Below are 16,170 nucleotides of genomic sequence, written 5' to 3' on the forward strand. Positions count from 1 at the left end.
GTTTGGTTACTTGGTGTGTACTAGCACTAATGGTAGAGAGAAGTATTTTACTAGCAACTGCATAATTAGCGTTTAACTCAAAATCTCCAAATTGCTACCAGCCATTGGTGGCTCTCATTTACTGCTTTATAGGCAAATTTGAATTGGCATTCTAGAGATGGAAGGTTCCACGTCATGTTTTCTGTTCTGTAGACTGCTCATGAGATAATGTATTTTGAAACTATCTCTCTTGCAGATTTATTTTAAACCGTAAATGTTTGTATTAAGTTGACACAAAGCTACATCCGAAATGGTTGATGCATATTAGCAACGGCTGGTTTTGAGACAAAGGCAGCATGTTACTTGGCTAATACAGCAACGTGTCTGGTCAAAAATGAGAATTAACAAATCCTGTATTACATAAAAGCCGTGGGTTTTATTCATCTTATAAAGTGGCTACTAACTATGAAATAACTTTCCGAGCACAAATTTAGATAAAAGATGACAGCTTCTGAGAGCATGGCAACTGAAGCCACTTCGGTTTAATATTATGGAGTGGCCTGACTTTATTTATGAGCTGTTGGATTCGGGGCCGTAACACTGTCTGAGAGGTTTACATTTCTCACAGTGAACCGGTCTCTTTTTCAGCTGCTTCCTGGCTTCCTTTTTAAAGGGGTTTCAGGTGAAATATTTGGGGGGTTCACTTTTAATAAAAATGCTTTGGTTGCCCAAAAGATGTTGGGAGAAGAAAACTCTCTTTAAGAAAAAGGCATTTCCAATTGCCATGATAATGAGGGCCCAGTTACCATGAGACCTAACTACAGGTTGATTAAAAATCTTATCTGAACTACAATTACGGTAGGAACACCAGCTGAAGTTCAACTAGCTGCTTCTTCACAACAGCCAGTGATAAAACTATTACAGTTGTAATAATAGCTGTAGTTGTAATAGTTGTAATCAAGCTATACTCATAGCTTGTTAACCAAGTGATTGTACTTGCTTTTCTGTTGAGTAAAGGCTGTTTCTCACTCTTAATGTGTTATTCAGAAAATGTATTTCTATATTCTGTAAGTTAATTTTTCTTATATCAAGAATAATTTCATTTTAATTATGTAAATATTAAGAAGCATGCTTCTTTTTTTATCTACTGTTTCAGAGCATTTCTGTGTAATGAGACAATCTGCTATGGCAGGTGTGGGTTTTCTGCTGAGTGCTGCACTTCTGTCAGACCACTCTCTATGCAGAGGTGAAATTGTGAAGCTAAAAATAGAGCATTCTTTGGAATGCTGTGGGGAACCTTCTTGGCAGTCAATTTGTATTGTTCCAGTTCTCTCTGCTTGCAAAATTGATCATGTCTGTTTCTGGAAGTGTCAGAAAAAGCTGAAAAATATTCACAGCTACATTGCAATTTCTGGGAAATGAGGGGTTTAGGTTGCAGACGTAGCGATTGGATCTGTCATATACTGCGACGTCGCATTCTGCTGCTTTTGAGGTGCCATAGATCATTTTGTAACACAATACATTTAAGCATTTTGTTTATTACAGATATGAGATGGATTTTTGTGCACAGTTCAAACTTAAGAGTTATTAAAAATTCTAATAACTAATCCTAATTCAAGCATGCATTGTTCTGAAGTTTTGTATAGTACTCTGAAAATATTTAGTGTTGTGTGTTTCTAATGAATAGCTCTCTTGGTTTTAACAAACAACCTTCTTCCCTTTAATTTTCTGAAGCAATATTTGATTATATTAAGTCTTTTTTTTTAAGCCTTTGTTGTTGCAATTTCTATAGAGATAGCCAGCTGAGACTGTTAATTCACAATGTTCATTGTACCCTGTATGTATGTAATCAATGAACATTGGTGGGCTTTGTTTACAAAAAAGTGTTTTGTGTTAACTGAATTATTTTCAAAATAGACCATGCAATTTTTTAAACACAGCTTAAAAAAAGTCGAAGTGAGTTTTTGCAGCCTTATTTGGTTTATTATAGTTCCATACCAAGGTAGGGAGCATGGGGAATGTCAAGGTCAGTCGAATGTGAATGTGTCCAAGTTAAATACAGACTCTTCTTGCTGTCAGTGCATCTTGACAATCCCAGTTTTGTTATTCTGGAGTGATAACTGGCTTTGTCTCAGAAACACTGATAGTTATGGTTTTTTGCTGATGTGGTAAGTAGCACATAGCTGTATAATAGAATGTGACAAAAAGAACTTTACTTGTGTTCTGCATGTGTTTTGATCGCGGCAGCAGTTACCTACTATATGCTTTTTAAAAAAAAAGGGGGGGGGGAGTTAAGGTTGGACCTAATAAATGCACAGATTTCCTGTTTGGCACTCATGCTTGGGGTTTTTTTTGGTTTTGTTTTTTGGGGGTTTGGGGGTTTTTTAGGCTATTTTTGAAAGATAGCAGAGGATACCAGTTTAAGCAATAATAAATTGTTGTAGAGGCACGATAGAGGGGTGAATATGAAAATCTTTCTTTTTTTCCCCAAGATAACTTTGAATATAAAATGTCTTCCACTGTATACAAACATAGCTTTTACCTGGAAGATTTTTCTCAGTTCCCAGTTGGTTTTAGCATTACAGATTTCAGTAGAAATTGCCCTTTTTAAAAAGATTTGCACACATGCCTTACACAAATTTTCTTGAAGTGTGATTCAGTTTTGAATCATACTGAAGATGCTGTCATCCCTAGGGCACCTGAGGTACTAGTAGAATTTAGCATAACTAGAATTTCAAAACTAAAGTACCTAGAATGGCCTTGTTCATAATAATAGACAATTGGTTTTTATATTGTCTAGCATGCTTTGTTCAAATGCTTTCAGCTTTCACCTATCAAATCAAGGTGTTAATGCATGTAACTGACTTAGAGTGTAAATAAATATTGCAAGCATGTGAGAGCAACATTGCAAATAGTATGTATAGTATTTCACGCTGGATCCAAATGAATAAATCTGTTAATTATAATGTTGGCTTCTTTTTATATGCATGATAAGTTCAACTCTTATGACTTTGCCAGATTTAAAAAGCCATTGGAAAATGCTACACATACATTTTCACATAGGCAACTGTGTATAAAATGTGTTCATTATTTCAAAATAAAATTTAAATGTATAATTTCAGGTTACCAGGTTTTGCCTAACCAACAGCAAAACTACCAGGGTTTAGTTGGAGTTCAGCAGTCTCAGAATCAAAATCTAGTCAGTGGCCAACACAACAACGTTGGGAATCAAATTCAAGGTGTGATTGTTCCATATCCTTCAGTGCCATCTTATCAGGTGGGTGATTTATTCATAACTTTCCAGTCACTCTTCTGTGTGTTTGAGTGTTTTTGGTTTTGTTTTTTTTTTTTTAAGAGCATTGCTTTGTCAATGGTAGAAAGCTGCAAGCAGGTGTTCAAAGGTGACTTTGGGGACAGAAATTAAAAAACAAACAAAAAAACCCACAGTTGAAGTGAGAAGAAAATCTATCACAAGTGTACCAGTTCTAGTCCTGTTGAAAGCCAAGTGCTATGTTAATTGCGATTCAGAGGATGGGGAAGAAAAAGCTCATAAGATTTCCCTCCCCACCACCCCGCTTTCTATTGTAGCGAAAATCTCTTTTGTTAATTGATGGAGTCTCTTGGAACCAACACTTCCATTTTGGGGGAAGAAGATAAAAAGTTGTTTTTTTTTTTTTAATAAAGCACTATTATTTCAACTACTGTTATCACTAGTCTTCTGGATTTAGAGAACTCCAACAGATCTTTCAATTTATGTTTTTTTTTTAAAAATTCTTATATAAACTAGGTGATGGTCAAGAGGCAGAAGGAAACATCGTCTGCAGAAGAAAATCTTAACGTGTTCTCAATTTTAGGTTTCGGTGCCTCAAGGTTCCCAAGCAGTGCCCCAGCAGACATATCAACAGCCTGTTATAATTCCCAGTCAGTCAAATCAAGGATTGCCCACAACAGGAATGCCAGTTTACTACAGCGTCATTCCATCAGGTCAACAGAATAATTTAAGGTGAGTTTAACTCAGTTATTTGATTTCTCAGCAACTAGGCTTAATTGCTTTGTAGTAACTGACAGGATCTGCTATAGTATTGCATATATCAAAATGAATTTGAACGGCAGACTTACAGACACTTAATTTATCAATTTATTTTTGCTCTTATGCTATTAACTAAAACAACCAGTACTGCTTTAATTGGGACATACTTGTTAGACTGGAAAACATTGTTCCATATCACTTTCAGCAATACTTTACTACAGTTCCACTTCTTAAGTTTTCTGCATTCCTTTTTCTTATACCTGAAACACCAGTGTGTTCAGTAGCAATGCCTTTTTGCAGTAACATTTAAGATGACTATCCATATTCACTGCTTATGTCAAAGATTCTATTTTAATAAGGCGTAGAGAAAAGAGAACTTGAATCCCAGAAAAAGACTGACTGACTTCTTTTTGTTGGAGTTTTGTCTGGAAGGAGCTTAGCTTACTTTGTCTGTGTTGCTAATGAAGCCTGCTGGCACAAAGCTGGCTATGAAACAAGTATAGGAACTTTTTCCTATGCTCGGCTTTTGTTTTATAAATAACTTTTTTTTTTTTACCTACCTTGGTAACAGCAAATTGGTCTACATGTACAGACCTCTCTGTGTATACATCTGTGTCCCCAACACAATTTGAGTATTTGTGAGAGAACAGATAAGCAGATACCTAAAAGAATTCATTAGGATCAATGCTTGTTACAAGTTTTTCTTTCTCTAGTTTTTTGAACTTACAAATGTGCATCATTTAAAAATACCTTGCTTGCAGCTTTTAAACAAGCAGCAACAGTATGAAGCTTGTTTCATCCTTTTGTGAGTGCAGAGACTTAAATAGTATTTGTCATCGCTACATGGCTTCATCTACTTAAATCTGAATTCTTGTTCTTTGTATCTGAAAGTTCTTTTTATCCTTTTCTTCTGTAGTTGTATTTGCGGTTGAATGAAGTCATAGGTAGACATAATCCCAGATGTTTCTTGAAGTAAGTTTTGGTGCTTGATCTTTTGCGTCATTTAGAATGTCCCTCTCTCTTGAACAGGGAAACATTTGTTAGGAATTCAGAGCAGACTAGCAACTAATGACAGCATCTTGCTTTTATCAAAAGAGTTATGTTGCAGCACTTTGACAAGGAAAGCAGAATACTGTTCTGCAGGAACTGAATCGTCTCAAACCTACAGGTCACTATTGACAACCACAGTCAGAGTAGACAGATGAGAAGCTGTGTGAGAGCACACATCCCATGCAGATATAAAACCATCTGGTTTAGTTTTCACTGAGTTTTGTCTGCTTTAATGGAAGGGAATCTTTAAATTAAAATTATATAACTGAACTGTGGGACAAAGGATGGAACAAACTTCTTGTGACGACATAGGTAAAAATGGTAAGTCCAACAGGATTACACCTACTTTTTTCCACAATTTGAAGTAATATTTTTTTCTCATTCCCTCAGAATGTTTACTTTATCTGTTAGTACAGAAATGAAGTACAGGTTTCTATAGGCTCCATTCTGATTATGGTCCACCAACCTGATGTTCTGGCTCTGGCAGTATGATCAGTTAGTGGTATGATAGAATTTGCCTATGTCTGTTACTTACCTGTTTTTTCCCCTGAATGCCCTGAAAAATACCTGGCATAAATAAACTTTTAAAGTTATCCTTTTCCTACATATTACAAACAAATGTAAGGTTGTTTATCTCTTTGAGTCATCTTCCTTTTCCCACACCCTATTTGGTAAAGCCATGGAAAGGCAATCATCTCTTTTAAGCTGTGTTACTTTACACTGAAGCAGAGGTGTGCTCGTTTGGTGTGCTGAATAAGCTGGCTCAGCCGCATGGGGCCAGCCTCCAGCTGAGGGACTCCATCTGAAATCCTCATGGCAGGTTCTACGGTGATCATTTAACTGAGACCTAATTCTGGTTAATTGGGCAAGATAACAAATTGTCTTTTCATTATTATTCTACATGTCTTTATACCGATACAGCACTATCGACACAAAAATAATATATCAAAATAGGTGAATTAGTACAGCTTCTTAATGTATGCAGGACATAAGTTTTTGCCAAGGAAGAGATGTGAAACTTCAGTCTTCTGAAGAATGAGTAGATTCGGGGGTAGGTGGGAATATTATTGATCTTAAAATTAACAGAATCTCAGTGATTTGCAGTACATGTAGACAGCAAGTGCAGCAGTCATGATTAAATAAATGAGTGTAGCGTAAATGCCTGTTAGTCATGTTCTTTTTTTATTATTATTGTTACAGTTCATCAGTAGGATATTTGCAGCCTCCTGGATCAGAGCAGATACAGTTTCCTAGAACATCATCACCATGCAACTCACAGCAGCTTCAAGGACAGCAGTGTGCAGGTTGGGGGAATAAAGTTTTTATTGAAAGATTTCAAAAATGTCTAGCTATTATTATGCTGAGTGATTGGATATTTGCTATTAAGGATTTGATTTAGAATTAACTACTGTATTATATTTCCTTCTGTGTTCCATTTTTGAAGTTATATTGGAGACAGGTTAACTTGACATCTCAATTTGTTTATCATTGAAAGCTCTCAAGTTACATCATAATGCCTTGCGTGTCTGCTTGTGAGTTGAGACAGAGATGGGACCTATATGTTGTCAGCAGAATGGCTTTCATCTTTTCCTGAATAGCTACATGGGTCTGAAATTTTTGAGATTTGGGTTTACATTTGATAGAATGGGCAGGGTACATTTTGGAAGCAGTACACTTGGCTCTTCTACTCAAGAAGCACTCCAGATTTCAGTTAATGGAGTAGGGTTAGTGATTTTCTTAGGAGTGCCCGAGAAGAGGGTGAAAACTGTAAGTGTTCTAGGTTTGGATAGAGAGGAGAGGTAGCTTTTTGACCTGCTGAAAAGCTAAATGAAATACTCTGAAGCTGTGCGGGGTATTTTGGTTTTGTTTTTACGGTAGCCTTATTTACTGCTTTTACTTTCATAGTTTATAGCAACCATTCAAGTCAGAAGCCATCACCTCCTACATTATTGCCACCTTCATCAAAGTCAAAGCCACAACAGGCTGCTTCCATTGTGCACTACAGCATAGTGTCTCCACCCTCATCATGTAAAAGTTCACCCACTGGTCTTTCCATCATGCAGCCGATAAAAGGTATATTTTATTGGGATTTTCATCTAAGCCATTCTATCTAGAAATCTGTTGTAAATTATCAGATTGATTTCATGGCCAACTGCTAGAACAACTGCAACTTGAGTGCCACCTCTGCAAGTACTTTTTTTGTAATTCTTCATCTGAATTGCTATTATTGTAACTTTTAAAATGACAGCTTGGAACTTAAGTGAAACAATAGCCAACTTCATGGGGGCAGCCTGGAGGCAGCCTTCAGCAGATAAGTGTCACTTAGCAGAAGCACTTAAATCAGGTTCGGAATGTTTTGATCTGCAAAATATTTGGGTAGCTTTTAGAAGGTGTAAAAATAGCAGCCTCAATGGCATGTGAAAACAGTGGTGATATAGAGCTTGTCATATCCATGAAATGTTTATAAATGTTAATGTCCAAACACTTAAAACTCTGAATTTCCAACCATAAAATTAATGGACTGGTCAGGAAATTAAGAGCACTAGGGTTAGCCTCCAAACAAGAGGTTATAGAACAATCCTGTGATCATAGTGGTACTGTCTTTATTTTACCAATAGGGAATTCGATACATCAGAGGTCTGGTTGGCCAAAAAGGGGTAATCTCAAATCCTACTATCTCAGTGTTTTGCAAGCAAGCAATAGATTAAACAACTCCTGGTCAATGACCTAGATTCCACTGCAGATGTGGCGTTTCTTACAAACATTTATCTTTTAAGATATTTTTAGAGCCTGTTTATTAGTAAATAGATAACACGCGGTTAAGTGGCAAGATAGCTGGATTAGCAGTGTATTATAGTTCATGGGCAGGTTTGGTTTTGTTTCCATTTTCTTTCAAGTTTGTTTGGCTTTAATTCTGGAAGACTGTCATTTCAGGATGTCTAAAATCGGTCTCATGCTAGTTTGTTCTCCTACCCTCCTAATCTATCCTGGAAGTGCTGGTTTTACGCAGTTTTGAAGGCCTGGTTCAAACCTGTTAAACTGCGATTTAAAGAAGTTTGGGGAAGGGGGAAGCCCTCTGACACAGGGAGAACAAATTTTGAGAGAATAAAGAAAAGCATGCTTTTCAGTAAGTGATATTGAGATGATGAATCAAGGCCACTGAGGTGAGGACATACGCAGACAAGCAGCAGAGTTGTGTTTCTTTTCATGCGAAAAAGTTATAGAGGACCAGACTGCAAATCTGGGAAGCCTTTCAAGGATTTCTTCTGGGTTTCCCTTCTGATGGATTGTGACAAGTGATAAAGTGTCTGCAAACTGACTTATGCGTTCTGTGATGCTTCATTTTGTCAGGATGCTTGTTTAGGAAAAGAATTCCATTTATTTTCATTCACTGAAATGCAGCGGAACTAGAAGTAGTTGCAAGAACAAGTTTTTCTAGATGTACAAAGTTTTCTTTTGCAGTTTAAATAGCATTTTCAGATTGTGATACTTTTTTAGAAATGGTGCTGTAAATGGTTTCAAAAGACAAGCATGTTTTTGTTGGGTGTTCAGTTGTCACAGAACAGAGATAAGTCGAAAGAGTATGCCAGAGTGCTGCAGAATAAAATACTATAATATTTTAAAACAGTAAGATGTAAATAAGTATCATAATATTTATAAATACATGCATAAAATATTGAAACCAATTTTCTTGTATAAAATGTAGTGTGTGTATAGATGTTTGTCTGGTACATCTCAGGTTTACGTATAGGGATTATGTAAGTTTATGGCTTTACCACTTGGAAACTGTTGTGTTATGTATTATTCTGGTTATGTAGCAGATATCCATAAATAGAGTTTTTGGGGGGTTTTTTTGCTGCGCAACAAAATAGAAATATTTGCAATGTGGCTCTTACAGGGACAGAGCAGGGACTCTTAAATTTAAATCCTCTGCTAAAGTTGGCCATATATCTGATGCTTCCATTTCAATCTGTAACACATGGGTAGAACTCTTTGCCATTAAAAAGAAAGTATAGATGTGAAAACATTGCTAATGTTACTTCATTTCTTTTTACAAATATCAATATAGTAACTATTTCAGAATACATTTTACAAAAGCTAATATAGTTTTAATACTATGAGTTCATTATTCTACATTGTTTGGTTTGCTTTTCAAAGGAGTCTGTTTCTTTTTGTGGAGCCCAGAGGTAGCGATGAAAACAACAGCCCATTTTAGAAAATACAGGATGAATGCATTTTATAATCTGTATCTGACTGCTCCTAACTGATGCTATGACGTAGGCAGTAAATTGAGAAGATTGTAGACTCCCTCTTTAAAGGTGGATGATTAAATGATGTTTAAACCATGTGTTTTAATCGTGGTTTCTGAGAAATGCTATAAACAGTGGGTAGAGCAGAGCAGGAAATTGCAAACAACTAGTTACAAGTAAACAGGACGTTATATAAATTACCTGGGACAGAGCCAGGTCAAAGGGGGAAGACAGCTTCTCTCTCGGGCAGCCTCTCGTCACGACTCCTCATGCGAAACCTTATGGAACAGCGTTGCCTGTTCAGCTATTTTCCCAACTTTGGCATTTCTGTAGCTACCACAGTAGCCAAGTGGTACAGGATGTGGGGATCAGTTTGCAGTCTCTGCCCAGAAAAACATTCCTATATGGAACTTGTAAATGAGGGTAATTTTGCCTAAAGATTGATTCCAGCTCTTTCCGATGTATGCCATCGTATCAGAGAAAACCTTTTGAGTCTGTATTTGCTGTATGTCATGTAAAACTAACTAGGTAACTTCTGTTTTTAAATAAAGTGTATTTTTGCTTAGTATCACATGTTCTTCAACACATTGCTGTGACAGTAACTACCGTGAATGTTGAATACTTTCAACTACTATTAAATAGAATGAGTTCTTTCAAAAATATTCTCAATACTGAGTTTCAGTGGTTCCACTGTCTTTTCTAGTTCTGCGAAGCCCTCTCTAAGTTAACTATCGCAGATTTATCTGATAGTGGAAATGGAATTGTACAAAAGATACTGCTCTAGTTTTCTAGAATTCAGCAGCTTATTTAGCAAAACATTCATTATGTTATTCCCCCCCCCCTTTTTTTTAAATTCACGTCTGTTCTGCTAAAATGAAAATTGAAATGTATGATGAACTAACTGTATCCTACTGATTTCTTGTCTTGTAGCGGTAGCACCACCACCAGGTGGAGGAGTAGTAATGATGCAGCTAAATATACCTAATAATCCTCAGCCTCGGAACCATTCACCTCCACAATGGAAACAGAATAAATATTACTGTGATCATCAAAGGGGGCAGAAGTCCACAGAACTTAGCACTTTAGACAGTGCTGCGCAGGTATGAGGTTTTTGTTTTGTTTGCCAGGATGACTTAAAATTTGCATAAATTGCATTGTTGCATGTTTTTTCAAAAGTTGTTTTTGGGGACTAAAAATCTGCTCTGATACTACTTAATTTAGCTATTTTAACTTTACTTCTGTCTTTGAATGCTGTAGGTGGTGTTTAGCTTGTTCAACTAGGTACCTTTTAAAACACTAACTTGTTGTTTATTCCAGTTGCAGCATAGTCCTCAACTAGGTAGTCCTGTCACCTCACCGGCCCAATCACCAGCACCAGCTCAGCTATCAAACATGAAGAACATCCGTCCCACATTAACACCTCTTTCTATTGTGTCCCAGTTTTCTAGACCTTTTGTCCCTGGACAAGGTATATTTTTAGTTAACTAAAATGTGTGTATGTTTTCTATTTGAATGTTTTAAAATACAAGTTATATGAGGATTTTCTGACAAACGGTGGCTCACTTTAGTAGTACTGCTATTGAAGCAGGATCATCAAAATTATCCACTCAAGCATCATGTAAAATTTCACCTTATCTCTCTGCACTGACACCGTCCCCCGTATTCTCAAAAGTTTTTGATTTTCCCATTATTGTGAGAGCTTCTATAACCCACTAGCTTTCTCATATGTGAAATTCCCCATTTCAGCATTGACAATATTAATAAAATGTTTGATATAATTTAGCTTCAAGTTTTAACCATAAATCAAGAACTTGACACACTGTCACAAAGGATATAATTCTAGAGCTGCAAAGATAAAATAAATAATGTGGGACTAGCTAATCTTAATACATTAGGTGGGCATATTATCTTTTGGGGGAAAGGATATAGAAATGTGATGTTGAGATGAATGTTCTGCCAAACTCACTTATTAGTTGATGATGCACTGAATCAAACCACTGCCTAAGTGAGAATTCTTCATTTCTTTGTAGAAAAACTAGCATGATGGGACTTGAGCCTCTAGCCAATACTGTTGCTACTTCAATTAGTATTTCAGATAGTACCCACGCAAAGACAGAAAAAATTCCTTGTAGAAGAATTTCAGTCCTCTGCTGCCATGTTAACAGAAAAACAGAAAATAGGGAGTTTTCACCGAGATGTGATAGTTGATAACGTTTAAAAACCAAACGATTAAAAAAACCCTTTTTCAGTGAGCAAAGACGTCCTGGTATAGTTCTCAAACTCAAAATTAATGGGTCTATTTTAGAGAAAGATTTACTTTAAAGCAAAACTTACAGAAAATTCTGTGCGTCTTCCTTATTGATAAAAGAAAACCGTATTTTCTTGTCTGTCTTTGTCTTATCTACTGCATAATCTTTATGTCACTGCTTTGTATTCCGATGATGTAAAAATTCCAAGTTGCCTGTTGTAAAGTATACCTCTCAACTTTCTTCTGTGATTACTAAAAACTTCTATTCCACTGTCTTTGTGGATCCTTGGAGCAAATGGGAATGTGAAGATGTACCTGGCTCTACTCAGGGATATAACCATGAAAATTATTAAATTAGTACACTGAGAGGAGCTTTAGCCTTATTAAGCTCATTTTGAAATGAGAGGATGCAATGAAGAAAAACTTTTAGTGTGTTTTTCAGTGTAATCCTTAAATGCAAGAAAGCTTGTACCTTTTCACCTTGTGATCAGTACGTGACTGACTTACACTTATTTAATCGAGCCAAATCTTATTTTGTTAGCCTAGCCAAGTACACTACTTTGTGCATAGTTATTCTGCTCTCTCTTCTGTGTAAGATATACATCGTAAGAGGAACTTGGAGGATGATTTCATGTAACGGAAAAACCCTTCTAATTACCTTTCTCTTTAAGGAGATGCCAGATACCCATTGCTTGGTCAACCCCTGCAATACAATCCACCATCTTTATTACGTGGACAAGTAACAAGCCAACAGGTATTAAAGAGAACAATCTCCTGCCAACACTGAAAAAAACCAATTCAGGACTACCATTATAACCACCATGAGCAGGGGAATATCTTATTGCATTAGAAAAGTAAATGAGTGGAAGGTGCTTGCTTTCCAATAACGGTTTTATTCTGTGTTGATACTTCCCATTGTTCTTGTTTGTTGTATTAAAAAAAAAAAAGTGAGAAACATTTTCCTGAAATTTAGCTTTAGGCACAGTGTAGATTATGGTGTTTTGTTTTGTTTGTTTGTTTGTTTTAAGCAATTCACCAGCAGTTCCAAAAATCACAGAGAGAACAGTTGCTAAAAGGATTTTCTTTTATTTGAATAACTATTTAAAAAAAAAACGGAAAATACATGTGGGTATTTCTAAACAAAGAGTGGGTTTGTTTCTTATAAGAAAAACAAAACCAAAATACTAGTGTTAGCAGAGCTAAAAAGTTTTGCCATCTATTTAATTTTTGGGACAGGCATACAGACCCCCTGCCTCTACCTTACTCAGTTCTACCTGAGATCAGCCAGAAGATGTGATGGATGGGGGTGGGGGGGGGTGTTCCAAGAAGATTTAAGGTGACTTTTTCATCGTTTCCTCCCTTTCTTCTGAAGCCAAGGACTGAATGTGCCTGACTGCAGGATTGCTAAACTCCAAGACTAAAATTGGACGTGAAAATCTTTTCTGTACCATGGTAGCGCAGGTTATTTTCCAGACATTCCTCTGCACCGTTTTTCACTGAGCTAACCTAGAAATGTTAAGATGCTGGTGCATTGTCATTAAAGTACATCATTTATGTCAATCTTTCCAGTGTCAACCTGGAAACAGACATGGAAACAGGGGAAAGAAACCAGCAAAGAAGGCTGCTTCAGCAGATCTTGGTGCAGGAGAACCAGGTACAGAATTGCTGACTGACACAGTCCTCCAGAAAAATGAATTATGGTGATGGGCTGGGAATGTAACAAGAAAAGCACAGGTGAGAAAAGGGCCAGAATGAAGAGTAATTGGACAGAAATGGACACGGCAAATTCTGGAAACATAAGGATGGAGAGGAAGACTTGATTTGGAGAGAGGGGAAGAGGGAGGTTAAATGAGAAAAGTGTAGTTGTGAAGGCTGGAGAAAAGACCAGAGAAGATCAGGATTGGACAGTACTAAAAGGAAAAGCAAGTTTGTCAGTTTACTGGACGTAAGTTCTATTACATTGTTACCTTAAATATTGTTATATTAAATATACATACCCCTGCTTCCTTCTACTTGCATGAAATGTGAAATCAAACATAAACCACAAATTAGTTTGTGCTTCTTTTTCTTTTTTTTTTTTTTCCTTCTAATATAAATAAGCACATGGATTTGGGGGACATACTAGATCTACAGATGAGCTCCTTGGAGTTGGTAAAGATGTCATCCAAATAAAACCTGACATCATCTATCTTCATATCTTTACTGGAAAGAATTTTTGTTGCAAGTGTTACCTACTGTGAACTCTTTGCAGAAAGTTACAGATAAATCAGCTTTTTCTAACAACTTACTGGAGAGGATTTTTTGAGGGAAGATGGACTAGTTTTTTAGCATGGTGATGTGTGAAGAGTTAACAAGCAAAGCCAGTGAGGTGCTATAGTGAGTTCTCAAACCTGCTGCAAAATTAGGTGTTGATTATTTTATTATTTTTCCCTCTCTCTTTTGAGGGCCCTCTTTGTGTTCTCAGCTTTTATTTGTACACTCATAGCTGTAAACAGTGCTAAATGTGAAAGCAAAAGGCTCTCTAGAATACCAGAAATGGAATGCCTGTGTATTTGGTATCAGCCAACTGGAGATACAAGTATGAAATAACTCATTTTCCATTGTGTTTGTTGTATCATTAAGTACAATGACCAACTTAGATTCAATGTTTTTCTTGTTTCAGTTGTGGGAAAAGTTCTAGAAATTACTGAACTGCCAGAAGGCATAACTCGTATGGAAGCAGAAAAACTATTTGGAGAACTTTTAAAAGTTGGTGCCAAGATTCGGTGGCTAAGGGATTCACAGTGTCTACAAACACAGCAGCAGCACCATCGTCGTTACTGTGGCAGCGGAGACAGTAGCGTGAGCACTGAGCCATCCAAACCTAGTGACTTGGCTTCCACTTACACAGTTCTAGCTACGTTCCCTACAATGTCAGCTGCTCAGAATGCATTGAAGAAACAAAGCAGTACCTCAGTGAACAAGTTCAGGCTGAGAACAAGCAAGAAGCACTACGACTTTCGTGTTCTGGAAAGGGCTAGTTCTCAGTAGCAGTTACATCAGTGGACACTCAGCCTTTACTACTTCCATGTCCTCCTCTCCTTGATTGGCTTGATGTTATGGGGTTTCTGTTCTCTTCATAGAGACTCCTGGGATGTTTTGTCATATGACATTAGCCATTGAAGAATAAATAACCCAGTGATCCAGCAAGACGAAGAAAAAAAATACAGAGTTAATCCCAGACAATAGCAAGGAATCATCTTTGAGACAGGCAGCTTTCTACAAGGAATGCTGTTGAAAAGCCCCCTACTTTTTATAGTAGTTTTGTTTTATATTTTTGAATTCTTGTATCAGATCCAAAGTTCTATTGTACAGCAAACGTTCATAAAAATCCATATTCAGATTTGTATTTTATAATCCCTTTTCACAGCCAGCACACAGCTGTCCATTCCAAGGCAGGAACCTGAGGATTGGTGGAGGGGAAAAGAGAACCATTTTCAAGGAATTACGCTCATTTTCTAGCAAACTAACCCAAATCTTCAAGTTAACCTGTTCTTTGTCCCTTATGTTTTTCTTTTTTTTAAGAAAAAAAATATATAATTTTAGTAACTAACTCCTTAGATGGTCATTTTCTTTTGAAATTCATTCAAGCAATGTCAAAAGAAATTAGAAGTAGGTTGTACCCTTGAAGGATTCGCTTCTCATCCAACAAGTTTAGTAATTATTTAAAGGGGAATATGAATAGGTTACAAAGAATGTTCACTGAATCACATTTTAATATTTCTTCTTTTTAGCAAAAGCGTGAAGAAACTAAAATGTATCTTCACAAGTGACAAAATGTTTGCACTTTAATTGTGTTCCCACCGGTATGGATCTCTTTCTCTTCCTTTTCACGCTAAGATAATTGTGTTTGATAAGTGCTGGAAACCTTTTTAATGGTTTAAGTTTTCATCATTTGCAGATGCTCACTGGACATTAAAGATTCACTGCACATAAATGAAACAAACTTTTTTCAATTTGTGTAATTTGCAAGGCTGTACAATGTCTGCTGATGCAAGCCTTTTTCAGTTCAAGAAAATAAATGTTTACAACCACAAACTTTTTCAGTGCACTTGTTTAAACTTCTAGGAGTCTTCTGAAACCTGGATGAACACATACTAATGGTTTGGATCCCTTCAAATGTGAGAACAACTTAAAAATAACACAAATGCTAGAACTTCTCAAAGAACCACTATTGCTGTTCCTCCTCTTGAAGCATTTGTTTACGTTATCCTGCCCTTCATAATTTTTAAATGTTTCCCTATATAAGTAAAAAGAGGGAAACCGATCAGACACGAGAAGGGACTGCTGCTGGTTTTTTATTTTTAGCACAGGCACTGATTTGCTGTGTAGACGAGCAACTACTTGTTCCCTTCTTAAGGCTATCGCTTTGTAAAAGATGCATTTGTAACTTCTGTAAGTGGAAACTCAAGGTAAATGTTATGTTTAAAAACGTATTTTACAGAGGAAAAGTGAAGAATTTAGGTGCCTAAACCAGCATTAATTTTCATCTTGTATACCAAAAATCCTATCCCTGAACAACCAACCATAAACACATGAAGTGGCAAGAACAGTCCTATGCATGTTCAATTCTT

General features: G+C 36.6%; 1 protein-coding gene across 1 annotated transcript in view; it reads left to right on the forward strand.

Moving 5' to 3' along the window:
- Positions 1 to 15,632, forward strand: part of R3HDM1 (R3H domain containing 1) — a 55,038-nt gene extending 39,406 nt beyond the window's left edge. The window contains 8 exon segments of the mRNA XM_050899469.1: positions 3,102 to 3,256; positions 3,834 to 3,982; positions 6,260 to 6,363; positions 10,246 to 10,409; positions 10,633 to 10,777; positions 12,229 to 12,311; positions 13,127 to 13,211; positions 14,220 to 15,632. Of these exon segments, the coding sequence (XP_050755426.1) occupies positions 3,102 to 3,256; positions 3,834 to 3,982; positions 6,260 to 6,363; positions 10,246 to 10,409; positions 10,633 to 10,777; positions 12,229 to 12,311; positions 13,127 to 13,211; positions 14,220 to 14,587 (1,253 nt within the window). The 3' untranslated portion in view covers positions 14,588 to 15,632.
- Positions 15,633 to 16,170: the final 538 nt, after the last annotated feature.

Source organism: Gymnogyps californianus, chromosome 7 (genome assembly GCF_018139145.2).
Source record: "Gymnogyps californianus isolate 813 chromosome 7, ASM1813914v2, whole genome shotgun sequence".
Classification (NCBI taxonomy): domain Eukaryota; kingdom Metazoa; phylum Chordata; class Aves; order Accipitriformes; family Cathartidae; genus Gymnogyps; species Gymnogyps californianus.